The sequence below is a fragment of the Zingiber officinale genome, chromosome 6A (assembly GCF_018446385.1).
Source record: "Zingiber officinale cultivar Zhangliang chromosome 6A, Zo_v1.1, whole genome shotgun sequence".
NCBI lineage: Eukaryota > Viridiplantae > Streptophyta > Magnoliopsida > Zingiberales > Zingiberaceae > Zingiber > Zingiber officinale.
The window spans coordinates 106,466,309-106,489,719 of record NC_055997.1 but is presented as its reverse complement, the minus strand read 5'-3'; the positions used below and the strand labels follow the sequence as shown (position 1 = coordinate 106,489,719).

The window sequence follows — 23,411 nt, the reverse complement described above, 5'->3', positions numbered from 1 at the left end:
CAGCTGCTCATGTGCCCACATCATCACTGTCCACACTGTGTCATGAATCTCCTGACCTTGCCTCTCGAAACTCCCAGGTGTCCGTGAGTCTCCAATGACTCCAAGCTACCTCAATCCTCCTCCTCCTGTGTCATGGGTCAAGACCCTCTGAAGTCACTTTTAGCAAGTGACCAGCTATCAACGGATTTGGCGCGCTTTTACCGCGAGCCGTTTGCTGCGGGCTAGATAGATCTTTATGGTGGACATATGCACCCTCTTAGGCTTTTTGGCAAAGCCCCAGCCATAAACGGATTTGATGTTGTCCTTACCGCGAGCCGTTTGCTGCGGACTAGATAGGTCTTTTTGGTGGACCTATTCACCCTCTTGGGCTTTTTGGCAAAGCCCCAGCCATAAACGGATTTGATGTTGTCCTTATCGCGAGCCGTTTGCTGCGGACTAGATAGGTCTTTTTGGTGGACCTATTCACCCTCTTGGACTTTTTGGCAAAGTCCCAGCCATAAACGGATTTGACATCATATATATATACAGTATTGATACTGTGCGTGATTGTGCGCGTCGCGCACAATATCAGTGTTTTTTTTTATTTTTTTATTTTTTTTTATTTTTAAATTAAAAAATAATTAAAAAATTTCTTTACGATTTTATTTATAGGGTTCAGGCTTTGGGTATAGTGTTAAAGCTATTTTTTTTTAGATTTTACCTATAGGGTTTAGGCTTTCTAATTAGGTTATAGTGTTTGGTTTAAAAAAAAATTAAAATAAAATTAATTTAAATATTTATTGAGTATTGTAATGTGTTTAGGGGATATATCTATATATTAAATTTTAAATAAGAAAATGGTGAATTTTTTAAATTCAAAAAACTAAAAAAAAAATTAAAAACACTAATATTGTGCGCGACGCGCACAGTCGCGTGCTGTGCGCGTCGCGCACAATATCAATACTCTCTCTATATATATATATAATTTTTTTGATATGTGTACTGAGATTACTAATAAATCAAGCCTAGCATATGATCCAACTCTTATGAAGCTAATGTCAGCCATAGGATTGTAAACAAGCTGAGCTGAGTCGAATTTTGAAGTATTCAACCTTTTTTGATAAGGTTATCAAGCCGAACCGAGTTTAAAATGAACTTTTGAAATAATTATTCAAGCTTGACTTGATTTATTTTTATAAACTTGAGCTTGTTTGAAACTTGACTTGAGCTTGATTCGTTTAGATGTTATCAAGCTCTCAATTCAAGTTTGGCTTGAGTTTGATTCGAGTTTGGTTCGTTTAAATATTATCGAACTCTTAATTCAAGGATTGTTTGAAACTTTTAGTTGTTTAATTGGTTATTGAGTTTGGTGATTTAAATTTATTTGTTTATTTTATTTTATTATTTATTTAGCATATTCAAAAGAACTTTATTAATGAATATAGTTTGTGAACATTATTTAATAACGTTATTCAAGAATATATTCGTTGTTCACGAATGTTAACTAGTTAAACACATATGTATTCAAGTTTGTTTGTTTAGTTTAGCGAAAATTGTTCAAGCTTGTTTGTTTAATTAGTATTGTGTATATTGAACAAACATAAACAAACTCTTACTTACCAAGCTAAATACCAAGTTTGTTCACAAATGCTTAATTCATTTATCGCCTAGCTCGAGCATAAATTTGGCACAAGAAGCTTTGCGTTGAGCATTAAATATATATATATATATATATAAGGTCAAATCAGGTACAATATTACACAAGTTTATTCTTCAACGCTAATGAAATAAAGATTTGAAAACCCAAATAAATATTTTTTTAAAACACTATTTTCCATGAAAATTAAGAAGAAGAAGAAGAAAAAAAAACAAGAGTATGATATATATCGTCTTCTCCAACAATCAGACGTTGAAAGAAATCACAGGAACAAAACCTAAAAGACCTTAGCAATGTCCTTCATAAGGCCCGGGTTAGCAAGACAAAAGGCCACGAACTCTTTGAAATCGATGTTCCCATCGCCATCGATGTCAACCTCAGCCATTACATGGTTCACATCATCAGCAGATGTGGAGCCTAGCGTTCGAAGGACTTCTGCGAGCTCAGCTAAGGAGATCTTCCCGTCGCCATTAGTGTCAAAGCGCTTGAAGATCCTTTCCATCTCCGGCGTCACCTCTCCCATCGCCTCTCTCTCTCTCTCTCTCTCTTTTGGTCTTGCTTTGTGTCGCTAGTTTGTAAGATCATTTAATTTCGTATATAATTGTTATAGACCCGAGAGTAATATATGGGGAAAGAAACGATTAATGAAGGATTCCATGGAGACACTAATGGACCACCCTAGAGAGCGGAGTTATAGTGGTGGAGTTTTTCATTCCTCCTTTATTCCTGTTAAAAATTGAATGGATAAAATTTATTACATATATGTATATATTTGTCAGTAATTTATAGTGACGTCATTAAATAACTTATATTTCTGCTATGTTTCAAAGTTAATAAATAATAGCATCCAAGATTACACCTCTTGTTAGGCTAATGGCTAATTGAAGTTCCAAGAAGGCAATAGGTTTTCAGGGTGGAGTCATGTCTAAAAGAAATACATGGCAATAGGAAATTGGTAATATGTCTTGATTGATCTAAGTGTGCATAATGATTGGACAATAGAAAGAGTTGACAGAAGTTTATCAACAAATATAGCTTTGTCAATAAAAAACATTGGACTCGTACTAACCACTATTGTTAAGAGTATTAGCAGATAGATAATCTAAATTATCTACAACAAACACAGAAGGTCTAATTGAACAGATGATAAACAGTGTATTGCATAGGTTACATATCTTGCAGAAATTTGCTGACAAAAGTGGATCTCAAACAGGAGAAAACGAGGCATAAGAAGCAGATCGGAATCTTAAAGCAAATCTGTTTCATTATTTACATTATGTTAGTGCAGCTACGTGTGTTAAACATTTACCTTGGGAGATAAGTTCTCTCATAATGATGATATAGTTTCTCCCTTCCAATGCCAAGCTATCTAGCAGCTGAATTACATTGAAAGGCACCCACTAATACTGGTTGAGGCTTGATCTTCTCCTGTCTAACAAATTGCCCCTTCACGCGAGGACGCTGTTCTGCAAGTAATTTTCTGCTCTGATATCGAACCTGTCGAAAGGTTTCCTGAGTGAAGTTAACTTGTAGTTTTGCCTTAAACAAGAAAATAGAAAAGCAAAGTTTTCTTTGCCGGAGTGAATCTATTTCTCTATATTTAAATTCTGTAGGAGAGATCATTGAGCATAAACTTATACCTTCTTCTCAAAGCATCTTTCCTTCCTCTTCAAACGGAATTTGGTCAAGGCTATTTCTCTTTGGGTTAAACGCTGGCAATCTGCCGGCTTTGTTCCATCTTTGCATTCGTCATTTATGGGCCAAGAAACATTCATCGTACGAATATCTCCGACACCGGCAATTCCACTGGCACATTCACTGCCATTGAGATTATTAATGCTACTATTGCATGTGCTGCTACCACCACTCTCTCCTACTGCTGATGGAACATGCCTCTGTTCGTCGTGCTCCATAGTTTCATCCTTCTTTTCTGCCAAACTGCAAGATGAGCTTATACCATTCTTCTCGTTAGTGTCAGCTTGCACAGGGTTGAGATTTTCTTGTCGTGAAGAGTTTGTGGGTTTTGCTGCTTCCAGTAATATTGGTGAACTGGAACTCCAAAGGGTTTGTTGCCCTGACTGTGAATAGAACATTCTTAAAGACGTGTCAGGAAAAGAAACCGGAATAACTCGAACAGGATTGCATTGTACTGCTCTTCCATCATGAGCTGAAGATCCCACAGAAGGCGAATTAGTCTCTTCAACATTTATTCTGGATTCCTGATGTTTCAGAAGATCAGTAGACTCAAGTCCATTGCTTTCAGATCCTAGATTCTTTTGCTGCAACAAGGTTGATGTCACTGTTTTTCGGTTGTACCTGCAGCAACATGTGCTTATACTGGGCTCTGATAAGTATAATTCTCTGCAACATAATAATTGAAACAATTTCCCAACCTCTTTTCTCTTCTTTATAATAAAGCTGATATTGCACCAAGGTTTTGTTTAGATAAAGTTTAATGTGAATATTAAAAGTACAGAAAAGAAACCGAGCTAGTAATGTAAATTTGATCAGAAATCTACGTATACACATGACACTCACTGATAGTATTCGAAAAAAGCTAAGAGTGAAAGATGTAAACCAAACCAAAGATCAATTTGATAAACCAATACTTTTTGAATTATTTAAATCATGCACGTTTTCTTTTTAAAATTTAATGTGCAACAATTGCTCTTTCAAGCTATGTGTGCCCATTTTTCATTTCAATCAATACTAGTAATGAATTTTTTGAGCATGATCCGACCATGAAAGATTACCTTCATACACTTTTTGGACAGGCAAGGAATAAAAAGCTACTGTTGTCCTAATCTTTTAAGTCAGCAAAACCATTAAAATGAAGTGCTTACTGTGAGAAGGCTGACATGCTCGAATGGTTCCACGCACTGGATTGCTCACAATCTTTCTTGTCTGATAATGGCTCCTCGTATCTTTTCAAAGGGAGCTCCAAATGAGGCACAAGACTCGACTTGCATGTATCGTTTTGGAACAACTCGATATCCTTTGGAGTTTTGTCGAGATGAGGTTTAGGACACTGAGTTTCATTGTTGATCTTGTTGCAGTAAAAAGGTCTGGTGTGTACTGAATCAACAGTTTTGTTCACTGTTATAGCAGTAAAATATTCTTCTCAGAAAGTAATTTTACCTAAGGTTTCATAAATTCTAATATAAAGAACTTGAAAAATGAAAAGTACCAAGATCTGCATTTTCATGATTGAATACACCAACAAGTTGTGAATCGGGTCCATTCTGATTCATGGATGCACTTTCTGTGATTGGCAGCTTGATCTCCAATTTCTTGCGTGCACTTTCAGCTTCCATGTCAGACCTTGTACAAGAACTCTGCACAACACGCAGCAAAGTATGCAGTGTCACAAAAAAACTTCATGTTTAACTCTACACTAACATACGATTCTGGGAAGATGCTACATTTAGTTAAAGATAATTCACTTTCCTTAAATAGGTATTTTTTTAACCAAGATTTATAAGAAGAAAAAGGAAATAGAGATTGAAGATGAATTAGCATCATCATAGTTGTCAACATGAAGCCATGTTTATCCCAATTATCAGAGGTCAACTATATATATTACGTTATCTACTCTAATGATTCAGTTTGTCTAATCAAACCAAAAATGAAACATCATAAGAAAATCAAACTACTTGAAGAATGAAAATAACCTATAATTTGCTTATTATCATTATAAAATAAAATGAAAATAATGGAAAGTGCACGGGATTAAAAAAAGAGTACATATGCAGCAGTCTTGTCGCAGAAAAATGCTTTTTCGCTAAAATAGGCGAATATATTTAACTAAGTAACAAAATAATATATCTACCATTGCAAAATCTAATACTAAATTTATGCTTCTAGTTGTATAAATCTCTTTGAATCAAACTTATGACCTTTGGTTAAAATTATATACAGAAAATGTCCTCACTATAATCTTAACGATCGTTTATTGCCATTTTTTTTTCTCCTGCTTTCTTTTCATTTTGCATTTTAGTTCAATTTAACATCTTTTCAATATTTAAATTTCCAATATTAAATAATTAAATAATGTCAAAAAATAATAAAAATATTAATAAGTGATCAAATTCAAAGATAGTTCATATATGTTTAAACAATAAAAGTTACTATTGTCAATAATAATCATTTTAATAATATTCTAATCACAAGCAATATAAACATACATCCCCTGGACCAAAAAACAAATTATGCCCTAAACAAAAATCTTACATGTGCATCACTCTCCTGCTCGCTCGATAGTTTATTTGTGTGTACACTAACAACATTCTCAGTTGTATATTCTCTTCTACCAGAATGAGATTTCAGATTATGAGTTACCTCACAAATGTCTTGAATTTCATGTGTACTATTGAATCCACTTACCTGGTATAGCATGAATAAGAAAAAAAAACATAGCATTAGACAAAAATCAATACTTAATTAGGAAATGGCGGTGAGTAGCACTAAACTGAAGCTTACAATTTGCCTTCTCCAGACATGTTGCCACAAGTTCCTAAGTTCATTCTTGCGGATCGGCTTAATAAGAAAATCTGCGGCACCTCTTAACATGCATTTGAAAACAATGCTCATAGAATCATGTGAAGACATCACTGCATGAATGAGAAAAGGTTTACATTTGTGAACTGAATTGAGCTTTTTCTTAAGATATAAGAAGAAAGAAGTAGTAAGTTATCTGCATTATACTTATTACTGGAATATTCTTGCATTGGTCATGGTCCATTATCATGGTCAGAAGGCCAAAGCCTGAAATTAATGGCAAGTCAACTTCAGTAAGAACAAGGTCAATATTATGGTGTTTATCCTTCAAGGTATCCCATGCCTTCAAGCCATCTGATGCTGCAGCAACTGTGAACAATAAACAGAGGATTTCTAAGTTTTTTTTTCTTTCAAATTATCAATTTGCAGCGAAACTGGAAAGTACATAATACTCTTCATTTCTACCGACTGAACTCATGTATGGAGTGTAATATTTATCAATGCTACAACAGTAAAAGTCAAAGAAAGCACACTGTACTTGAAGGATCTCTGCTTATTTTTGTCTGAAAGAAAATTTACTTATGCATAATCAAGATGCCACGGCACACAAGGTTCCATACAACTAGCATCTATAAAACTATTGTTATGTGACTGACAATTGATGCAAGAAACCAAATTCTTTTAACCAGCAAAGTACTATCAACCAGCCAAATTTGAGTTTTGAAATTCTCAAAATTGACTGTTGGATCAAGATTTGAAATGGAAAAAAAAAAGTTTTCAAAACAATCTGAAAGGATATAAAATTCAACATACATTTAGGAAATGCCAAGATGATCACAAAACCATTTGATGTAAACGTTGATTGCAATCTACTTATGGAAGTCCCTATCTTATCTTTCTGCCAAAAAAAAAAAAAAGAATGGTGAAAGTTTCATAGTTCTGAATTACTTACACACCTTTCTCGTGCTAGCTCGTTGATGTCATCTAATCCAACAAGACAACTCCAGAGTAAATCAATTAACTTATTCTGAACAAAATAACAACAAATATATATATATATATATATATATAACCTGAACTCATAGACCAACTTCCGCTTATGGATTGCAATTATTCTTTTCGGCGAAAAGAATTCATACGTAACAATTAGCAAAAACAAAACATATAGAATAGGATAACTATGAACAATCATTAAATTATGCATTTGTACCAATGTGAGAAATCTTTTTGAGGACGGGGATCCCCTATTTGCAACTCAAATAATCAGCAAAAGAACCGAAATAAAAAAGGAGCAAACCTCTGTAGCTACACTTCCTGAGCAGCGCTGCGATGATCTGCCGAGTGGAATCATCCCCTTCGACGAGCAGCACCCTCACCGGCATCCTCGGCAGGAGCTTCTCCCATCGCAGCTCCTCTCCTTTGCTGTCCTCTCTCGCCTCCATATCCTCTACCTCCTCATCCCCACTTGCTACCACCACCGCCATCGCCGTTTCGCAAGCCTTCTCTCCTCGCTCCATTTCGACTCCAACTGTCGATCTCGCTTCTCTGGTCGACGCACGCCTTATTCTCGCCCTTCACGAAAAGGTGCGGTAAGCTGCACCGCAACGATCCGCTCCTCCGCCGTAGGAAAATATCTTCATCTTAGGCTCTCGGCGTCGCCTTCTCGACCCTTCGATTGGCGTGGGGGCCACGCCAACTGGCCCACTCGCTTGCGGCCGCTAAAACCGCCGGGACCTGTGACGTGGCCAAACCTGGGTCACCCGTTCGGATATTTGCTCGACAGAAGCCGCCGTCCTCGAAGTGACGCGTGTCGCGTCGCGCTGAGCCTCGACTGAAATGTTTAACAGTTCGGACACGTGGCGGCTCTCCGTTGGATAAGCGTGGGGGAGAGTTGTGGTGGTGGATGATCGGCGTATCCACGGCAAGGACTGCACCTGCCTAAAATTCGACTCGCGAATCGTACCGCGGTGATTATTAGAGAATGGTGGGGCCCGCATTGGTGGGTTAAGCACTGGGGAATCAATTCTCTGAGGATGCTGGGTGGTCTCGTCTAATTTGTCCTCCGTTATGGGCTCTGTTTACTCAGATGGAGAAATGGGCGGATGCTTGCATCCCTTCTTTTTGCTCAGATTTAAAAAAAAAAAAGATAAAAAAAAAATAAGAGTAATGATCCGGTGGTAAGAACAGGGGACCAGGTCAACGCCACGTGAAAGTCAAATAGCCGGACGGCCCATCGGAGAAGGTCGGACTAGTTAGGCCGACCGAAGAAAGGGGCTGACCGACCGGGCGGCCGCCCGGTGCTTAGCCGATGGCACGAGGCACTCCTATGGAAGTCGAGGTTCCGGCGCTCATTGAACAAGATCGTGGCCCGAGCGGACGGCGCGCTCGGCCGAAGGCATGAAACATACTGCTAACGGTCGCCACAAAACACATTACCAAAAACTTCCCAAGTGAACCATCATATTCGGTCGGTCGGACGGAAGTCGGACGTGGGCCGGTCGGGTTCCCAGCAGGAGTTCGGAGAAACAGACAAAAGACATCTTCTGACAATTGGCATGCTTCGTGATATGGTTATACTCCAAATCACGCGACAGGGGGTTCCGCTGTCCCATCGAGGACATGCGGGGACTGTAGCAGTATGGGTCAGGTAAGCTCACTAACAAGTCCTTACTGGGGTATGGGACACGGACACGTGTACACCTCGGTGTGTGTGCACTTGCTTCTCTGTTGCCCTATATAAAGGCCTCCATCCTTCACCGGAGGTACGCATTCTGATATTTCGAGAGCCACTTGCCACTGCTTGCTTACCTGACTTGAGCGTCGGAGGGTCGCCGCCGGTTCGTCGGAGCTTCGTGCAACCAGTCGAAGATCCACACCCGCAACTAAGGAGCGTCACGTGCCCAGCGTCCGTTGGTTCAGCATTCGGACAGGATCAATTTGGCGCCGTCTGTGGGAACGCTCCTGCATCCGAACGGAAACAATGGACGAGGCTGGACGACAACACGCTGTGACGCTTTCGACGGAGGAACTCGAAGCTCTGATCGAGATAAGGGCCGCCAAGCTTGTGGAGCAAAAACAGAAAGTCACAGCCGAGCGGCCGGAGCAGCAAGCAACGTCAGCGTCTGGTGGTCGAGCGGAAACACCGCCGGCCACCGTTGCATTTCATCGAGCCCTATTCCGCACCCCCGAAGCCGCAACAACTAATAGAGATCGGGGATCTTCTTCGGATGAAAGGCCTAGACGGGATGACAGAAAAGGAAAAGCCCCCCGAGCGAATTAACCGCCAATTTTCGGAGGCTATTCTAAGAGACCCCTTGCCCAAGCACTATGTGCCTCCGACGATCGGCGAGTACAATGGGACAACCGACCCGGATGTTCATCTGGGTAAGTTCGATAACACAGCTACTCTCCATCAATACACAAATGGAGTAAAGTGTCGAGTTTTTCTTACCACTCTCTCGGGATCGGCTCAACGATGGTTTCGGAGGCTGCCGGACGGATCCATCACAAGCTTCAAGGACTTCCGAACGGCCTTCCTCCATCATTTTGCAAGCAGTCGGCGATATCAAAAAACGAGCGTCAGTCTGTTCGCCATCAAGCAAGAAGCCCGGGAATCGCTCCGAGCTTACATCCAGTGGTTCAACAAAGTGGCGATGGACATTCCAACGACCACTTCGGAAACCATGATGAATGCCTTTACACAAGGCCTCGTGGACGGGGACTTCTTCCGCTCGCTCGTTCGGAAGCCGCCTTGAGACTATGACCATATGCTGTACCGAGCCAACGAGTACATCAACGTGGAGGAGGCCCAAGCGGCTCGAAGAAAGGAAGCTCCGACTGATCGGGCTCTACCTGCCGAGCGGAAGCCCCCCATCGCTCATCAACCGCCAAGAGGACCAAGGGCCGAAGCAATTCGCTCCCCTCATGTGAGGACTCACGTGCAAGAGGTAGCGGCCGCCCGGCCAAAGCCAAAGAAGAGATGGACCCCGATGTTCTGCTCCTTCCACCGGACGGATACGCACAACACAAGGGATTGTCGAAGTCTTCCCTTTGTGGCTCATCCCGTTCCCCGGAATGTCGGCCGACGGTCTCCTTCAGTCGACAGGCGGCAAAGAACTCATGAAGCCGATCGGACGCGAGCTGATAGGCGACAGCAACAGACTCCCAATCGGCATCGCTCCCCAAGGCAGGAGAATCGCCGAACGTCCAGAGAACGGTCTCGACCATCCGCTCGGGAGGAAGAAAATAGAAATAATACTTCCCGAGGCGAGATCAACATTATTGCTGGCGGGCCGACCGGAGGAGACTCCAACCGAGCAAGAAAGGCGAGCGTCCGGCAGCTCCAAATCCATGCAGTCGGTTGCAGCCAAGAGCGGGCGAGCGGACCCGAAATTAGTTTCGGGCCCAGGGATCTGGAAGGAGTTGAAGTACCCCACGACGACGCTCTCCTCATCAAAGCGGTAATAGCTAATTACACTATTCACCGCGTATTTGTTGACACAGGAAGCTCAGTCAACATCATATTCAAGAAGGCGTTTGATCAACTACAAATTGATCGAGCCGAGATGCTGCCCATGACAACCCCGCTCTACGGGTTTACGGGCAACGAAGTCCTGCCGGTCGGGCAAATCCGGCTAGCCATCTCACTGGGAGAAGAGTCGCTCAGGAGGACAAGGACAGCGAACTTCGTGGTGGTGGACTCTCCCTCATCCTACAATGTCATTTTGGGACGACCGGCGCTCAGCGAGTTCCGGGCGGCCGTCTCAACCTTCCACCAGAAGATCAAGTTCCTCGTCGAAGACAAAGTAGGAGAGGTACGGGGAGACCAACTGGCAGCTCGGCGATGCTACATTGAAATGGTCCGAGCAGAATCAAGTTCCGCTCGGAAATCGCCACGGATCGAGGTGAATGCTATAACTGAAAAGCCTCCCTCTTTAGTTTACGAAGAAAGGGAGGAAGTACAGATACACCTCACCCGATCGAAGGCTACAACATTCATCGCGTCCGATCTGGAGGCCAATCAGAAAGAGGAGGTGACCCAATGCCTCAGGAGAAACCATGATGTCTTCGTCTGGTCAACACATGAGTTGCCCGAAATTTCACCAAGTATAGCGCAGCATGAACTACACGTCCGACCGGACGCACGGCCAGTAAAGCAGAGAAAGAGAGATTTCAGCCCGAGCAGAATTCCATCATCCGAGCGGAGGTGGAAAAACTCTTGGAGGCCGGCCATATCCGCGAGGTGCAGTTCCCGAGCTGGCTGGCGAACGTAGTATTAGTTTCCAAGCCGGGCAACAAGTGGAGAGTATGCATAGATTTTCGGGATCTCAACAAAGCTTGCCCGAAAGACTTTTATCCTCTGCCTCGGATAGATCAGCTAGTGGATTCTACGGCCGACTGCGAATTAATATGTATGCTCGACGCTTACCAAGGCTATCATCAAGTGCCGCTCGCCCGTGAAGATCAAGAAAAAGTCAGCTTCGTGACGGCCGACGACACCTATTGCTATAATGTGATGCCGTTCGGATTGAAGAATGCGGGAGCCACATATCAGCGCTTGATGAATAAAGTGTTCAAAGAGCAGATCGGGCGAAATCTTGAAGTCTAAGTGGACGACATTCTCATCAAGTCCATCCGAGCGGCCGATCTCTTCAAAGACATGGAGGAAACTTTCCGAACGCTATGCAAATATGGAGTCAAGTTAAATCCCCAGAAATGCCTGTTCGGAGCAAAAGGAGGACGTTTCTTGGGGTACATAGTAACCGAGCGGGGCATCGAAGCAAATCCCAGCAAGGTGAAAGCTCTACAAGACATGCCGTCTCCAAGAAATACAAGGGAAGTGCAGCGTTTGATCGGTCGGATAACGGCTCTGTCCAGATTCATCTCCAAAACCTCCGACCGGAGCCTTCCTTTTTTCAAAATCTTGCGTAAGGCCACTAAGTTTCACTGGGATGAAGAATGCGATCGGGCGTTCAAAGACTTGAAGGCATATCTGAACTCCCTCCCGATATTAGCCAAGTCGGCTGCGGGTGAGCCATTATGTATTTACTTGTCTTCAACCGAGCAAGCAATCGGCTCGGCATTAGTGAGGGCGAGCGGAGAAGAGCCCGTGTATTTCCTTAGTCATATTTTAAAAGATGTTGAATCTCGCTACACTGGCTTGAGAAGCTGGCTTTTGCTCTGGTCCTCACTGCTTGGCGCCTTCGCCCATACTTCCTGGCGCATACCATCATTGTCAAAACCAATAGCCCGCTCGGGCGTGTGTTACTGAATCCAGAAGCGTCCGGGCGGCTCATCAAATGGACGACAGAGTTAAGTGAATTTGATATCCAATACCAGCCCCGCTCGGCAATCAAAGCGCAGTCCTTGGCTGATTTTGTGACTGAAGTGCAGAATTCAGAGCCAGAAGCCATGTGGAGAATATTTGTGGACGGATTGTCCACTCGGCTCGGAAGCGGGATTGGAATACTGTTGCTCTCCCCACAAGAAGAAAAGATGCACTTATCCGTCCGGCTGGATTATAAAGCTACGAACAATGAAGCAGAATATGAGGCCCTCATAGCCGGCTTGCAGGCAGCATGACATGTGGGTGCCGGTCGGGTAACGCTTCATTTGGATTCCCAGTTGGCCGCAAAGCAGCTCACAGGTACTTTTGAAATCAACAACGCTCGGCTCAAGCTTTACGCTCAAGCCTTCGAGAAACTCAAGGCCGACTTTAGAGAAGTTATTATCCAGAAGATACCCCGAGCGGAGAACCAAGCGGCTGATGAGTTAGCCAAACTTGCAAGCTCAATAACGCCGATCGCCTTCCAGCAGCCGATTGAACAAGTATCTTTGGTGGCGCACGTCGACCGGATGGAGGCCCTCACGTTTCCGAGCGACTGGAGGACACCCATCACGGAGTTTCTGTGCTCGGGCGCCACACCGTCCGATCAGAATGAAGCTCAGCTGCTAAGGAGGAGAGCCGGTCGGTTCACACTCATCGGCGATCAACTTTACAAGAAGGCCTTCTCACGCCCGCTGTTGAAATGCGTGAGTTCTGAGGACTCGGCTTACATCCTCCAAGAAGTACATCAAGGATCATGCGGAGGGCATCCGGGCGGACGATCGCTGACTAAGAAGATCCTGTTGGCCGGGTACTTCTGGCCAACCTTACAAGCAGACGCCGCTCGGATCGTGTCGACGTGCCTTTCGTGCCAGAAGTACCATAACTTCTATCACCGACCGGCAGAAGAAATGAAGGCATCAACAGTCTCATGTCCGTTCGACCAGTGGGGAATGGATATCGTTGGTCCATTTCCTATGGCGACCGGATAGCGGAAATTTCTACTAGTGGCGGTCGATTATTTTTCCAAGTGGGTGGAGGCCGAGCCGCTAGCAAAGATCACCGAACATATGATCAAAAAATTCATCTGGCAACACATCATCTGTCGGTTCGGCATCCCTCGCCGACTGATTTCCGACAATGAGCGGCAATTCACAGGAAAGTTGCTCGAAGATTGGTGCCAAAGCTATGGCATCGAGCAACACTTCACGTCCGTGGCCTATCCCCAAAGTAACGGTCAAGCCGAGGTAGCCAATCGGGAAATTCTTCGCATTCTGCGCGCTCGGCTCGATCACTTGGGAGGAAGTTGGGTAGATGAAGTGCCGGACATCTTATGGGCCATCCGAACGACTCCAAAGGAAGGGACGGGCGTCACGCCTTTCCACTTGGTGTATGGCGGCGAAGCGGTCATTCAGTCGGCGTCGAGTCCGCTCGGATCCAAAATTACGATGAGGAAAATGCCGAGCGGAGGAACATGGAGCTGGATTTGGTCGAAGAAGAAAGAGCCAAGGCGTCCGTTCGGCTGATGGCGTACCGACAGCGGATGAAGCAAAACTACAACCGCCGCATAATTCCCAGATCATTCCAGGTCGACGATCTCGTCTGGAAGAAAGTCAAGCCGGTCGGCGACGTCGGCAAGCTAGAAGCTCCGTGGGCGGGTCCTTTCAAAATCATCGAAAAGCTCGGCTCGGGCGCTTACTATTTGGAGGATGAAGACGGACGGCAGCTGGATCGGCCATGGAGTGCAAATCATCTCCAACCTTATAGAGCTGGGTGAAAGGTGCACTGATGTAATTCACTTTTGTGTATATTATAGTCGCCCATGTCCTTGTAATGCAGGAAGCAGAAATGAATTAAATGATGGCTAGTATGCTCGCCGAGCAGCTGTGTTAAAGATTAGCCGTTAAGGCCGTCGAGCTCCGACGATAAATATCGAGAGACGAGCCGGCGTCTATAAACGTCCGAGCGGAAGGCCAGCGAATGCCGACGTTAAATATCGAGAGACGAGCCGGCGTCTATAAACGTCCGAGCGGAAGACCGTCGAGCTCCGACGATAAATATTGAGAAACGAGCCGACGTCTATAAACGTCTGAGCGGAAGGCCGTCGAGCTCCGACGTTAAATATCGAGAGACGAGCTGGCGTCTATAAACCTTCCGAGCGGAAGACCGTCGAGCTCGGACGATAAATATCGAGAGACGAGCCGGCGTCTATAAACGTCCGAGCGGAAGGCCGTCGAGCTCCGACGTTAAATATCGAGAGACGAGCCGACGTCTATAAACCTTCCGAGCGGAAGACCGTCGAGCTTCGACGTTAAATATCGAGAGACGAGCCGGCATCTATAAACGTCCGAGTGGAAGACCGTCGAGCTCCGACGTTAAAAATCGAGAGACGAGCCGGCGTCTATAAACGTCCGAGCGGAAGACCGTCGAGCTCCGACGATAAATATCGAGAGACGAGCCGGCGTCTATAAACGTCCGAGCGGAAGACCGTCGAGCTCCGACGTTAAATATCGAGAGACGAGCCGGCGTCTATAAACCTTCCGAGCGGAAGACCGTCGAGCTCGGCGTTAAATATCGAGACGAGGCGTCTATAAAGCGTCCGGCGGAAGACCGCCAAGCTCGGCGTTAAAATCGAGACGATGGCGTCTATAAACGTCCGAGCGGAAGACCGTCGAGCTCCGACGATAAATATCGAGAGACGAGCCGGCGTCTATAAACGTCCGAGCGGAAGGCCAGCGAATGCCGACGTTAAATATCGAGAGACGAGCCGGCGTCTATAAACGTCCGAGCGGAAGACCGTCGAGCTCCGACGATAAATATTGAGAAACGAGCCGGCGTCTATAAACGTCCGAGCGGAAGACCGTCGAGCTCCGACGTTAAAAATCGAGAGACGAGCCGGCGTCTATAAACGTCCGAGCGGAATACCGTCGAGCTCCGCCGTTAAAAATCGAGAGACGAGCCGGCGTCTATAAATTATCCGAGCGGTAGAAGGCAAAAAAAAAAAAGCGGAATGTTCGAGAAGCTCGCCGCCGATATCGTTCCACCGACTCTACGTTCCGCTCGGCTCAGAGCCCAAAGGTACTCGTCGGCTTCTAGTGAGTGGTCTCTGCTATCAAAGCGGAATGTTACGCATCCGAAATATTTAACCGAGCGGAAGGGCAACGCCAAGTACTTCGCAAAAATTCCTTTCGAATGCCAGAGGTGTGATAATAGGCGAGCGGGCAACACACATATTAACTAGCAAAAGGACAAAGTGCAAAAGGACAAAGTACGCGAAAGGAAAACATTGCATTAAAAATAAAACTTTAGGCCGGGCGGCCTAAGTACAAAAGGGATCATATCTAGCCGAGTGGCCAAATTACAAAAGCTACTCGATATAATCGTAGAGGGTCTTGGGGATGTTATCTAGAAGCGCCACCTGATCGCCGACCGGAATATTAGTGGATTCTGGAAGAAGGCCCTTGGACTTCAGATATGTCATGGTAGCAGTCATAGCCAAGTCGAAGGCTGTGTACATCCGCTCGCAAATTTTCTCCGAGAATTCGGGTGAACGGATGTAGCCCTGTCTCAAGGTAGCGACTCGACTCAGCTCGGCATCTTGATATTCTTTGAAAGCCGCCTGGGAGCCAGTGAGGGCCTCGTTCAGATTCTTAAGCTTTTCCGTGTCGGCCGAGCGGCCCGCCTTCTCTCTGTCGAGCTGCTCCATCAGCTCTTTTACCTTCAGCTCCAGGCCCCGAGCCTCCACGTTCTTTTTCTCCAGATCGGAGATGGCCGTATTTTTTCGAGTGGTGGCCAGGGTTAATTTTGTGTCGAGCGACTTAACTTGTCGCTCGGACTCGGCCAAGGCGTGGGCCTGATCGGCTGTTTTCTTCTGCTCGGCCGCCAGCATATCCTGAGCCCTCTTAAGCTCCTTCTGTAGCTCAGAGTACGAGTGGCCTTGAGAGCCGGACGGACCGCACGCCGCCTTCAGCTGCCTTAACTCATCATCCACCAAAGCTAGGCGGTTGGAGACTGCAATCTCCTCCACCCATCTCTGGCAAAAGAAAATTATAGTTGTTAGATGCCGATCGGAAATAATGCATATAAAACTTCGAATAGAGCGAACTTAACCCCGTGGCCTCCCGCATGTGGCTATTGGCCAAGTTTCGGAGGGGGATCAGCGCAGTGCGTGCCCGAGCATCAGCCCACATCTCAGCTAGGGGCCCTTTCAAGGTGATGGTGTGCTCGGGCGCAGTTGGGCGGTCGGCCTCTGGGAGCCGCTCTTCAGTCGGGAGATGAAGAGTGACCCGAATCGTGCGGCCATGACCAGGGGTCGTAAGACCGGCGATCGAAAGGGGATCAGAAGCCGGCGCAGAAAACTGGGAATGAATGGTCGAGCGCTGGACTGAGTGGGGAGCGGGCGGAAGGGTGCTGATTGGAATAGCCTCAACTGGAGCAGCTGGCTCGTCCTAGTCAGAAGGCGTCCGGTCGGATGAAATGGTTTCGGTCTCTGGCGCCTTGCCCCGGCCCTAGCAGTCGCAGTGACTCGCTCGGATGGATGGACCGCGGAAGTTGCCGACCGCAGGGGAGTCTCCACTCGGCGCCTCTTTTGTAGAGGCTGCTCCTCCTCCCGAGCGGAACCTTCCTCGGGGGCAGTTTGTTCTCCAGGAGGTGTGGCTCCGCTGGCCACGTTTTGCTGAGAAGCTGGAGCGGCCGACTCAGCTTGAGTCCCGCTCTCTCCTTCGTGGGATCCGACCGGCTGGATACCCAACGCTTCCATTTATCTGGCCGCCGCGGCTTCCAGAGCTGCCGCCTTTCTCTTCAAAACGCCGGCCATCACCGAATCCATGACGATATTCGCTGCAAGGGAAAGAAAAGAAATCAGTTAGCAATTAAAGCAAATGCCCAAGCAAAGTTCTTACCGAAGCCGGTCGGAAGAGGAGTCCGTATGGGACTCAGGCCGAAGATGTACATCACTCCTTCGTGAAGAAGCTTGTTGATGTCAAGTCGCAGACCGGCTAGTATATTTGCAGCGTGGAGATAGTCCGGTCGGGTCTTGAACTTCTTCAACTCGGGAGTGGGGGGTAGGCTAACCTGCCATTGGGTCGGGAAGTTGGCCCGAGCGGGCATGCGGATGTAGAAAAAATAATCCTTCCAATGCTTATTGGAAGTAGGTAGCTTGTTGAAGAAGACCAAGCCGGGTCGAGCTTGGAACATGAAAGTGCCCGGCTCGGCTTGCTTAGGGTAGTAGAAATAAAAGAAGACCTCCGGTCGGAGGGGGATGTTGTGAATCTTGAACAAAACAACAACACCACAAAGGAGACGGAAGGTGTTGGGTACTAGACTGCCGAGCGGCACACCGAAATAATTACAAACATCTAGGATGAAAGGATGTACAGGGAACCGCAGGCCGGCGGTAACCTGTGCGGCCGAGCGGAAGGACCGGCCAAAAGAAGTTCAAAATCTTCGGGGATTTCGAAATTGTCTGTCAGGATATCAAAATCACGCTGGTCGAATCGGGACTGCATGGTGGTGTACCATGGGCCGAGGGGCTGATCTTCAGGGTGCGAAGAACTAGCCATTAGCCGAGCGAAGAGGGCCAGGAAAGAGGACAGAAACAAGAAGAGATCGCCGGAATAGTATCCGGGAGCAAAAACGGGAGAAAAAAAATGTAAAGCAAGCACCGGAAACAAGAAAGGCAGGAGGAGAACCTTACGAAAAAGAAGGAAGATCGAAGGGAGACACCGGAGATCGCCGGAAGCAGGAAAACGCAACCGTCGGAGCTCTAAAACGCTGGGGGCAAGGGTTGAAACCGCAGAGGCAGATAAGAGAAGGAGAAGAAACGAAGAATTTATAGGGTGGAGACCGGGCGGCCTCCACCGTCGGATCCAGGTCACGGGAATCAAGGCGTGCATCGGGCCATTCATTTCGAATCGCTTCGATCACATCAAAGCACCATGCCGCCACCGCCGTATGATGATGGCATTACGCCACGTGGCATTCGACTATTCGAAGCATTTAATGAACGCATGCTCCGCCTTAATGTCGAAGATTGGCGCAGAACACGAGGGGATCCAGCGAATGCCATTGAATCAAGGCCATCTCTGCGGTAGGCCGATCGGCCACGAGGGGATATTAGCACGACGCAGCCGCCCGGCCAAACTCGTAGTCCAGTCAGTCGGACTAATAGCCTCCTTCGACTAGACTTGAAGGGGAGGCAAGTGATCCGGCGGTAAGAACAGGGGACCAGGTCAACGCCACGTGGAAGTTAAATAGCCGGACGGCCCATCGGAGAAGGTCGGACCAGTTAGGCCGATCGGAGAAAGGGGCTGACCGACCGGGCGGCCGCCCGGTGCTTAGCCGATGGCACGAGGCACCCCTATGGAAGTCGAGGTTCCGGCGCTCATTGAACAAGATCGTGGGCCGAGCGGACGGCGCGCTCGGCCGAAGGCATGAAACATACTGCTAACGGTCGCCACAAAACACATTACCAAAAACTTCCCAAGTGAACCATCATATTCGGTCGGTCGGACGGAAGTCGGAGGTGGGCCGGTCGGGTTCCCGGCAGGAGTTCAGAGAAACAGACAAAAGACATCTTCTGACAACTGGCATGCTTCGTGATATGGTTATACTCCAAATCACGCGACAGGGGGTTCCGCTGTCCCATCGAGGACATGCGGGGACTGTAGCAGTATGGGTCAGGTAAGCTCACTGACAAGCCCTTACTGGGGTATGGGCCACAGACACGTGTACACCTCGGTGTGTGTGCACTTGCTTCTCCGCTGCCCTATATAAAGGCCTCCATCCTTCACCGGAGGTACGCATTCTGATATTTCGAGAGCCACTTGCCACTGCTTGCTTACCTGACTTGAGCGTCGGAGGGTTGCCGCCGGGAACCCCTTCCCGGCTCGACTTCTGTGCAGGTTCGCCGGAGCTTCGTGCAACCAGTCGAAGATCCACACCCGCAACCAAGGAGCGTCACGTGCCCAGCGTCCGTTGGTTCAGCATTCGGACAGGATCAAGTAATATTTTAAATTTTAAATTTGTTGTGACATAAATAGGATAGTCACGTAAAATTCTGTATAAGTTTTTTTAAATAAAAATAGTTTTTATTATAATAAATTTAGGGTGTAAGGTTTAGCGGTAGGAGGTATTAAGAATTGAGTTTTAGTTTCGGTAAATTAACGGATGAATAGTTTTTAATAAACGATTGACATAAGAACGCTAGTTGATAAGCTACTCTTTGTAAGCGCTTTCCGATTTATCTCTAGCGGCCGATGAAAATTTTTTGTGAGGTTAGACTGATCACTCCCAAGATTAGTCAATATGCATAAGCTGAATACTGGTGTCAATTAGTGAAAGGTGTTGCCCTAGAGCTATGATACAATGATTAAGCCCTCCAAGCGATGAATTAGATATCTAAGGTTCAAATTTCAATTGTGACACACTGCATGAATTTTACTTCAATGAGATGACAAACCTGAGAAAGTTAACCTCTTGGATGAACCTCTCGAGTTCTTCTCTATTTACTTCAGTAGTCGGTGGAAATTTTTGTGGGATCAAATTGGACACCTCTAGAATTGATTTGTTCGAAGTACTAGATATCTGGATTACAAAAAAAAAGTGAAAGATACTGTTGAGTTATGATGCAACGGTAAGGTGCTCAAGTAGTTTCTTAAATATTCACAGTTCAAATTCTAGCGATGCTGCACTGTAGGATATTTTCCTCCATTAAAGTTATTTCCCAACCATTCACTATTTGAATCCTAGTTATGGTGTACAGTAGGATATTTTCCTCTAGTGGGATGGGAAATTTGAGATGTGATTACTAGGTGAGGAGTAGCTCGTGCTTTCGGATTTACTTGCTGGTCGGTTTGTGGGGCCGAGGGATGATGATTGTTGGGTGACGAGCCGCTCATGTTTTCGAATTTACCTGGTGTCCGGTCTGTGGGGTTGGGCCTTGTCCACCTCAACTAGTTAGACTGAAGGCCCATGCATGTATATTATCAAAAAAAAGAAGTAAAAGATAATCGGTGGAAAATTTTTATAGGACTAAATCAATCACCTCCAAAATTAATCGATTCGTAAAGCTCAATACTTAAGTTAAATAAATAAATAAATAAATAGGGAAGATGCATAGCCCTTAGAACTAAGTGTGATGATAAGTAGGGTTCATCATTTCTATATGGTGAGAATTTCAAAGCTCAAGTTGGACATCTTTGAATGGCCACCGAGTTCAAACCGCTAATAAGATTAGGAGCCTCTTATGATTTATCTATGCTTGATGAATCTATCTAATGATTAATTTATGGGTTGGATCGTCTATCTTTCAGATTAATGCGATCGCATGAATACGTGGATTAGTTTTCAAAAAAAAAGTGAAAGGTTCCACTCGCATTAATGGACAACAATTTCGTTGAATAAGAATTCTCATTGGATTTTTTTGTAAGAATTGCTAAATGATACTTGCATGACACCACCTCCAGCTCATAGGATGGACATGAGAGACATGTCCTTTGTAGCAACAGACTTAATAACACGTGATGTCCGTCCGGCCATGTCAGTTAACAATATGCAACTTCTAAGGCATCTTCAGCATCCTGTGCATCCTTATTCCTTTCACTAGATACTTTAAAAGGTATTAATGCAACATTTTTCATTCTTTATATTTTATTTATAACAATATGTATTAACTATCAATTTAAAACCACTCACAATCTCTTTGTTCTATAGATTTGATGGTCTCTGAGATTATAATGTAATAGAATATTTAAATTATCATTCATATATTCATGATTCGATACTTAATTATATTTACGATTCGATCCTCAATTATAGTATATTTATAAGAATTTTTCCTCCAAATAAGAGACGCAATCAAAGGATATTAGACTTCTGGACTGACCGTTGCGTGCGCTTCCCGATTTACCTTAACGGCCGGCCGAAAACTTCCGTAAGACTGAATCGATCACCTATAAATAGTCAATAAGGTTAACTCGGATTATCATTTTTTTATATAGATTTAATTATTATTTAAGTTGTCATCTAGATATTGATAGTTCGATTCTCAGTTATGATAAATTTATATGAAATTTTCTTCCAAATAAGACATACAATCAAAGGATGCTGGGCTTCTTGATTGTCGACAGCAAGCGCTTCTCGATTTATCATGGTGGCATGTGGAAAAATTTCATAGGGTTAGAATGATCACTCCTAGGATTAATCAATGAGATTAATTGGATTTATTAAGTTTTTATATAGATTTGATTATTACCCTTAAAATTGAATAAAATTATAAATTATTTTTATTATAATTATTAAATTTAAAATTCACATTTTATTTTAGTTTTATTTGTTAACATCAATTGACTAGACTTCATTTGCTGTGCTGTATCAATTAAATAAATTAAGCACCAAAGATTGATTTTTTTTTTGGCCTTTTCCTTCCAACTCTAACTTTAACTATAATTAATGAATTATGTCATCTCGATAATTTTATCGAAAAATACTTTTACGTTGTTCAACTACTTCTAGTTCATTCGAACTATATGAACTACTCTAATTTCACTCGAATCCATTCTAGTTCATCTTCAACTGCTTTCACTATTTCATTCGAATTGGATGAATTATTTTGATTCGTATTAAATCTTCTTTTATTTCATCCAAATTATATGAACTCCTCTCTCGCTACTAAAATAAATATTAAAGACGTCAAGGATATTTTTAGAAAGTTACTAAGTCTTGCAATTTATTTGAATGAGAAGCATTGCTCCCTTCATTATTGTCGAGGGTGGATTACAAATTATGGTGGGGCAAAATCTAATATTCATAGACATAAGGGGCGAATGAAAAGTAGATAAAGTGAGAGGGGTAAAATAAAATTTTATCAATATATATATATCATCCACTCTATCATTCTCAGTCCACAGAGAGAAAAAGAGAGAGAATGGCGCGAGTCATGGCTTTGGTGGCCTTCGTCCTCATGGCGGCGAGCCTCTCTGACGGTAAAATGACCACCACCGGCTCACCGACGGAGTTCGTCCGGTCCTCCTGCGGCGCGACGCGGTACCCTGACCTCTGCTTCCGGAGCCTCGCCTCCTACGCGCCGGCGGTCCGCCACAGCGCGCGGCAGCTGGCCCGGGCGGCGCTGTCCGTGAGCGCCGACCGGGCGCGGTCGGCCTCCGCCTACGTGGCCCGGGAGGCTGCGGCGGCATCGTCTGCAGGGAGGAGCAGCCGCGAGGCCGGCGCCGTCCAAGACTGCCTCGACAACATGGCGGACAGCGTGGACCGGCTCCGGGAGTCCGCGGAGGAGATGGGCCGCATGGGCAGGGCCGGGTCGACTAGCTTCGCGTGGCACATGGCCAACGTCCGCACCTGGTGCAGCGCCGCCCTCACCGACGAGAACACCTGCCTGGACAGCCTGACGGAGCACGGCTCCGAATCCCTGCGGGCCGCGGTCCGGCCCAAGGTGCTGGAGGTGGCGCAGGTCACCAGCAACGCGCTGGCCCTCGTCAACCGGGTTTAGTCCAAATAAAAGCCTCTAATCACAATTAGACCGGTTTGTAAGGGTTTGGTCTAGAAGAAGCAGATCCGATGCAGTGGATTCATCATGTGATATTTTGTTATAATTTTACACAAAAACCCATCAAATGCATTTAATGCCAAATTCTATTTACATTTTGTTGTCATTTTCATTTCATGTGTCCACATCGTGCTTTTGTTTTGCTTGCAAGAGTGTTAACGATCGATGAGCTAGCTAGCACAACTGCCTCTTAACGCCAATAGCCCGTGAAGGGACCATCCTTGTTCGATCATGTGGATCTATTAGCTGTGCTAGATGATATCAGGTAGGATAAGTTTATCCGAAGGGGTTCTTGTTGTCGCTTTCGTCTCAAATGATGAATAATTTTACTTTCAATACTATTCAATATGGTGTGGAGTAGCTTGCGGTGAGATTGCGGTTTTGAATTCACT

General features: G+C 45.2%; 3 protein-coding genes across 6 annotated transcripts; 1 reads left to right on the top strand and 2 right to left on the bottom strand.

Moving 5' to 3' along the window:
- Window positions 1-1,905: 1,905 nt before the first annotated feature.
- Window positions 1,906-2,650, bottom strand: LOC121997274 (polcalcin Phl p 7-like). Its single transcript, XM_042551604.1, has one exon. The coding sequence runs from the start codon at window positions 2,157-2,159 to the stop codon at window positions 1,914-1,916; it is 246 nt and encodes an 81-aa protein (XP_042407538.1). The 5' UTR covers window positions 2,160-2,650; the 3' UTR covers window positions 1,906-1,913.
- A 118-nt stretch (window positions 2,651-2,768) lies between these two features.
- Window positions 2,769-7,732, bottom strand: LOC121997273 (two-component response regulator-like PRR95). Of its 4 annotated transcripts, none has more exons than XM_042551601.1 (8): window positions 7,431-7,732; window positions 6,341-6,502; window positions 6,116-6,246; window positions 5,867-6,019; window positions 4,824-4,971; window positions 4,480-4,711; window positions 3,277-3,952; window positions 2,769-3,133 (listed from the first exon to the last, which is right to left on the bottom strand). In XM_042551601.1, the coding sequence occupies exons 1-8, from the start codon at window positions 7,648-7,650 to the stop codon at window positions 3,002-3,004; spliced, it is 1,854 nt and encodes a 617-aa protein (XP_042407535.1). In that variant the 5' UTR covers window positions 7,651-7,732; the 3' UTR covers window positions 2,769-3,001. The 4 variants fall into 4 exon arrangements, with proteins under 4 accessions (XP_042407535.1, XP_042407534.1, XP_042407536.1 ...); XM_042551600.1 differs by having other exon boundaries at window positions 4,480-4,732; window positions 7,431-7,730; XM_042551602.1 differs by having other exon boundaries at window positions 4,480-4,732; window positions 5,975-6,019; window positions 7,431-7,726.
- Window positions 7,733-22,363: 14,631 nt separating this feature from the next.
- Window positions 22,364-23,106, top strand: LOC121994281 (pectinesterase inhibitor 9-like). The gene has a single exon (XM_042548372.1). It carries the CDS (start codon window positions 22,384-22,386, stop codon window positions 22,960-22,962), a length of 579 nt encoding a protein of 192 aa, XP_042404306.1. The 5' UTR covers window positions 22,364-22,383; the 3' UTR covers window positions 22,963-23,106.
- The last annotated feature ends 305 nt before the right edge of the window (window positions 23,107-23,411 follow it).

Excerpts from the sequence above, each read along its gene's own strand:
- LOC121994281 (XM_042548372.1), top strand. The coding sequence starts at position 22,384 with ATGGCGCGAGTCATGGCTTTGGTGGCCTTCGTCCTCATGGCGGCGAGC.
- LOC121997274 (XM_042551604.1), bottom strand. The coding sequence starts at position 2,159 with ATGGGAGAGGTGACGCCGGAGATGGAAAGGATCTTCAAGCGCTTTGAC.
- LOC121997273 (XM_042551600.1), bottom strand. The coding sequence starts at position 7,650 with ATGGAGCGAGGAGAGAAGGCTTGCGAAACGGCGATGGCGGTGGTGGTA. Across the intron at positions 4,972-5,866 it reads AGCAGGAGAGTGATGCACAT|AGTTCTTGTACAAGGTCTGA; the intron begins GTAAGATTTTTG and ends CGTGTTGTGCAG. Across the intron at positions 4,733-4,823 it reads TCATGAAAATGCAGATCTTG|TGAACAAAACTGTTGATTCA; the intron begins GTACTTTTCATT and ends CTGCTATAACAG.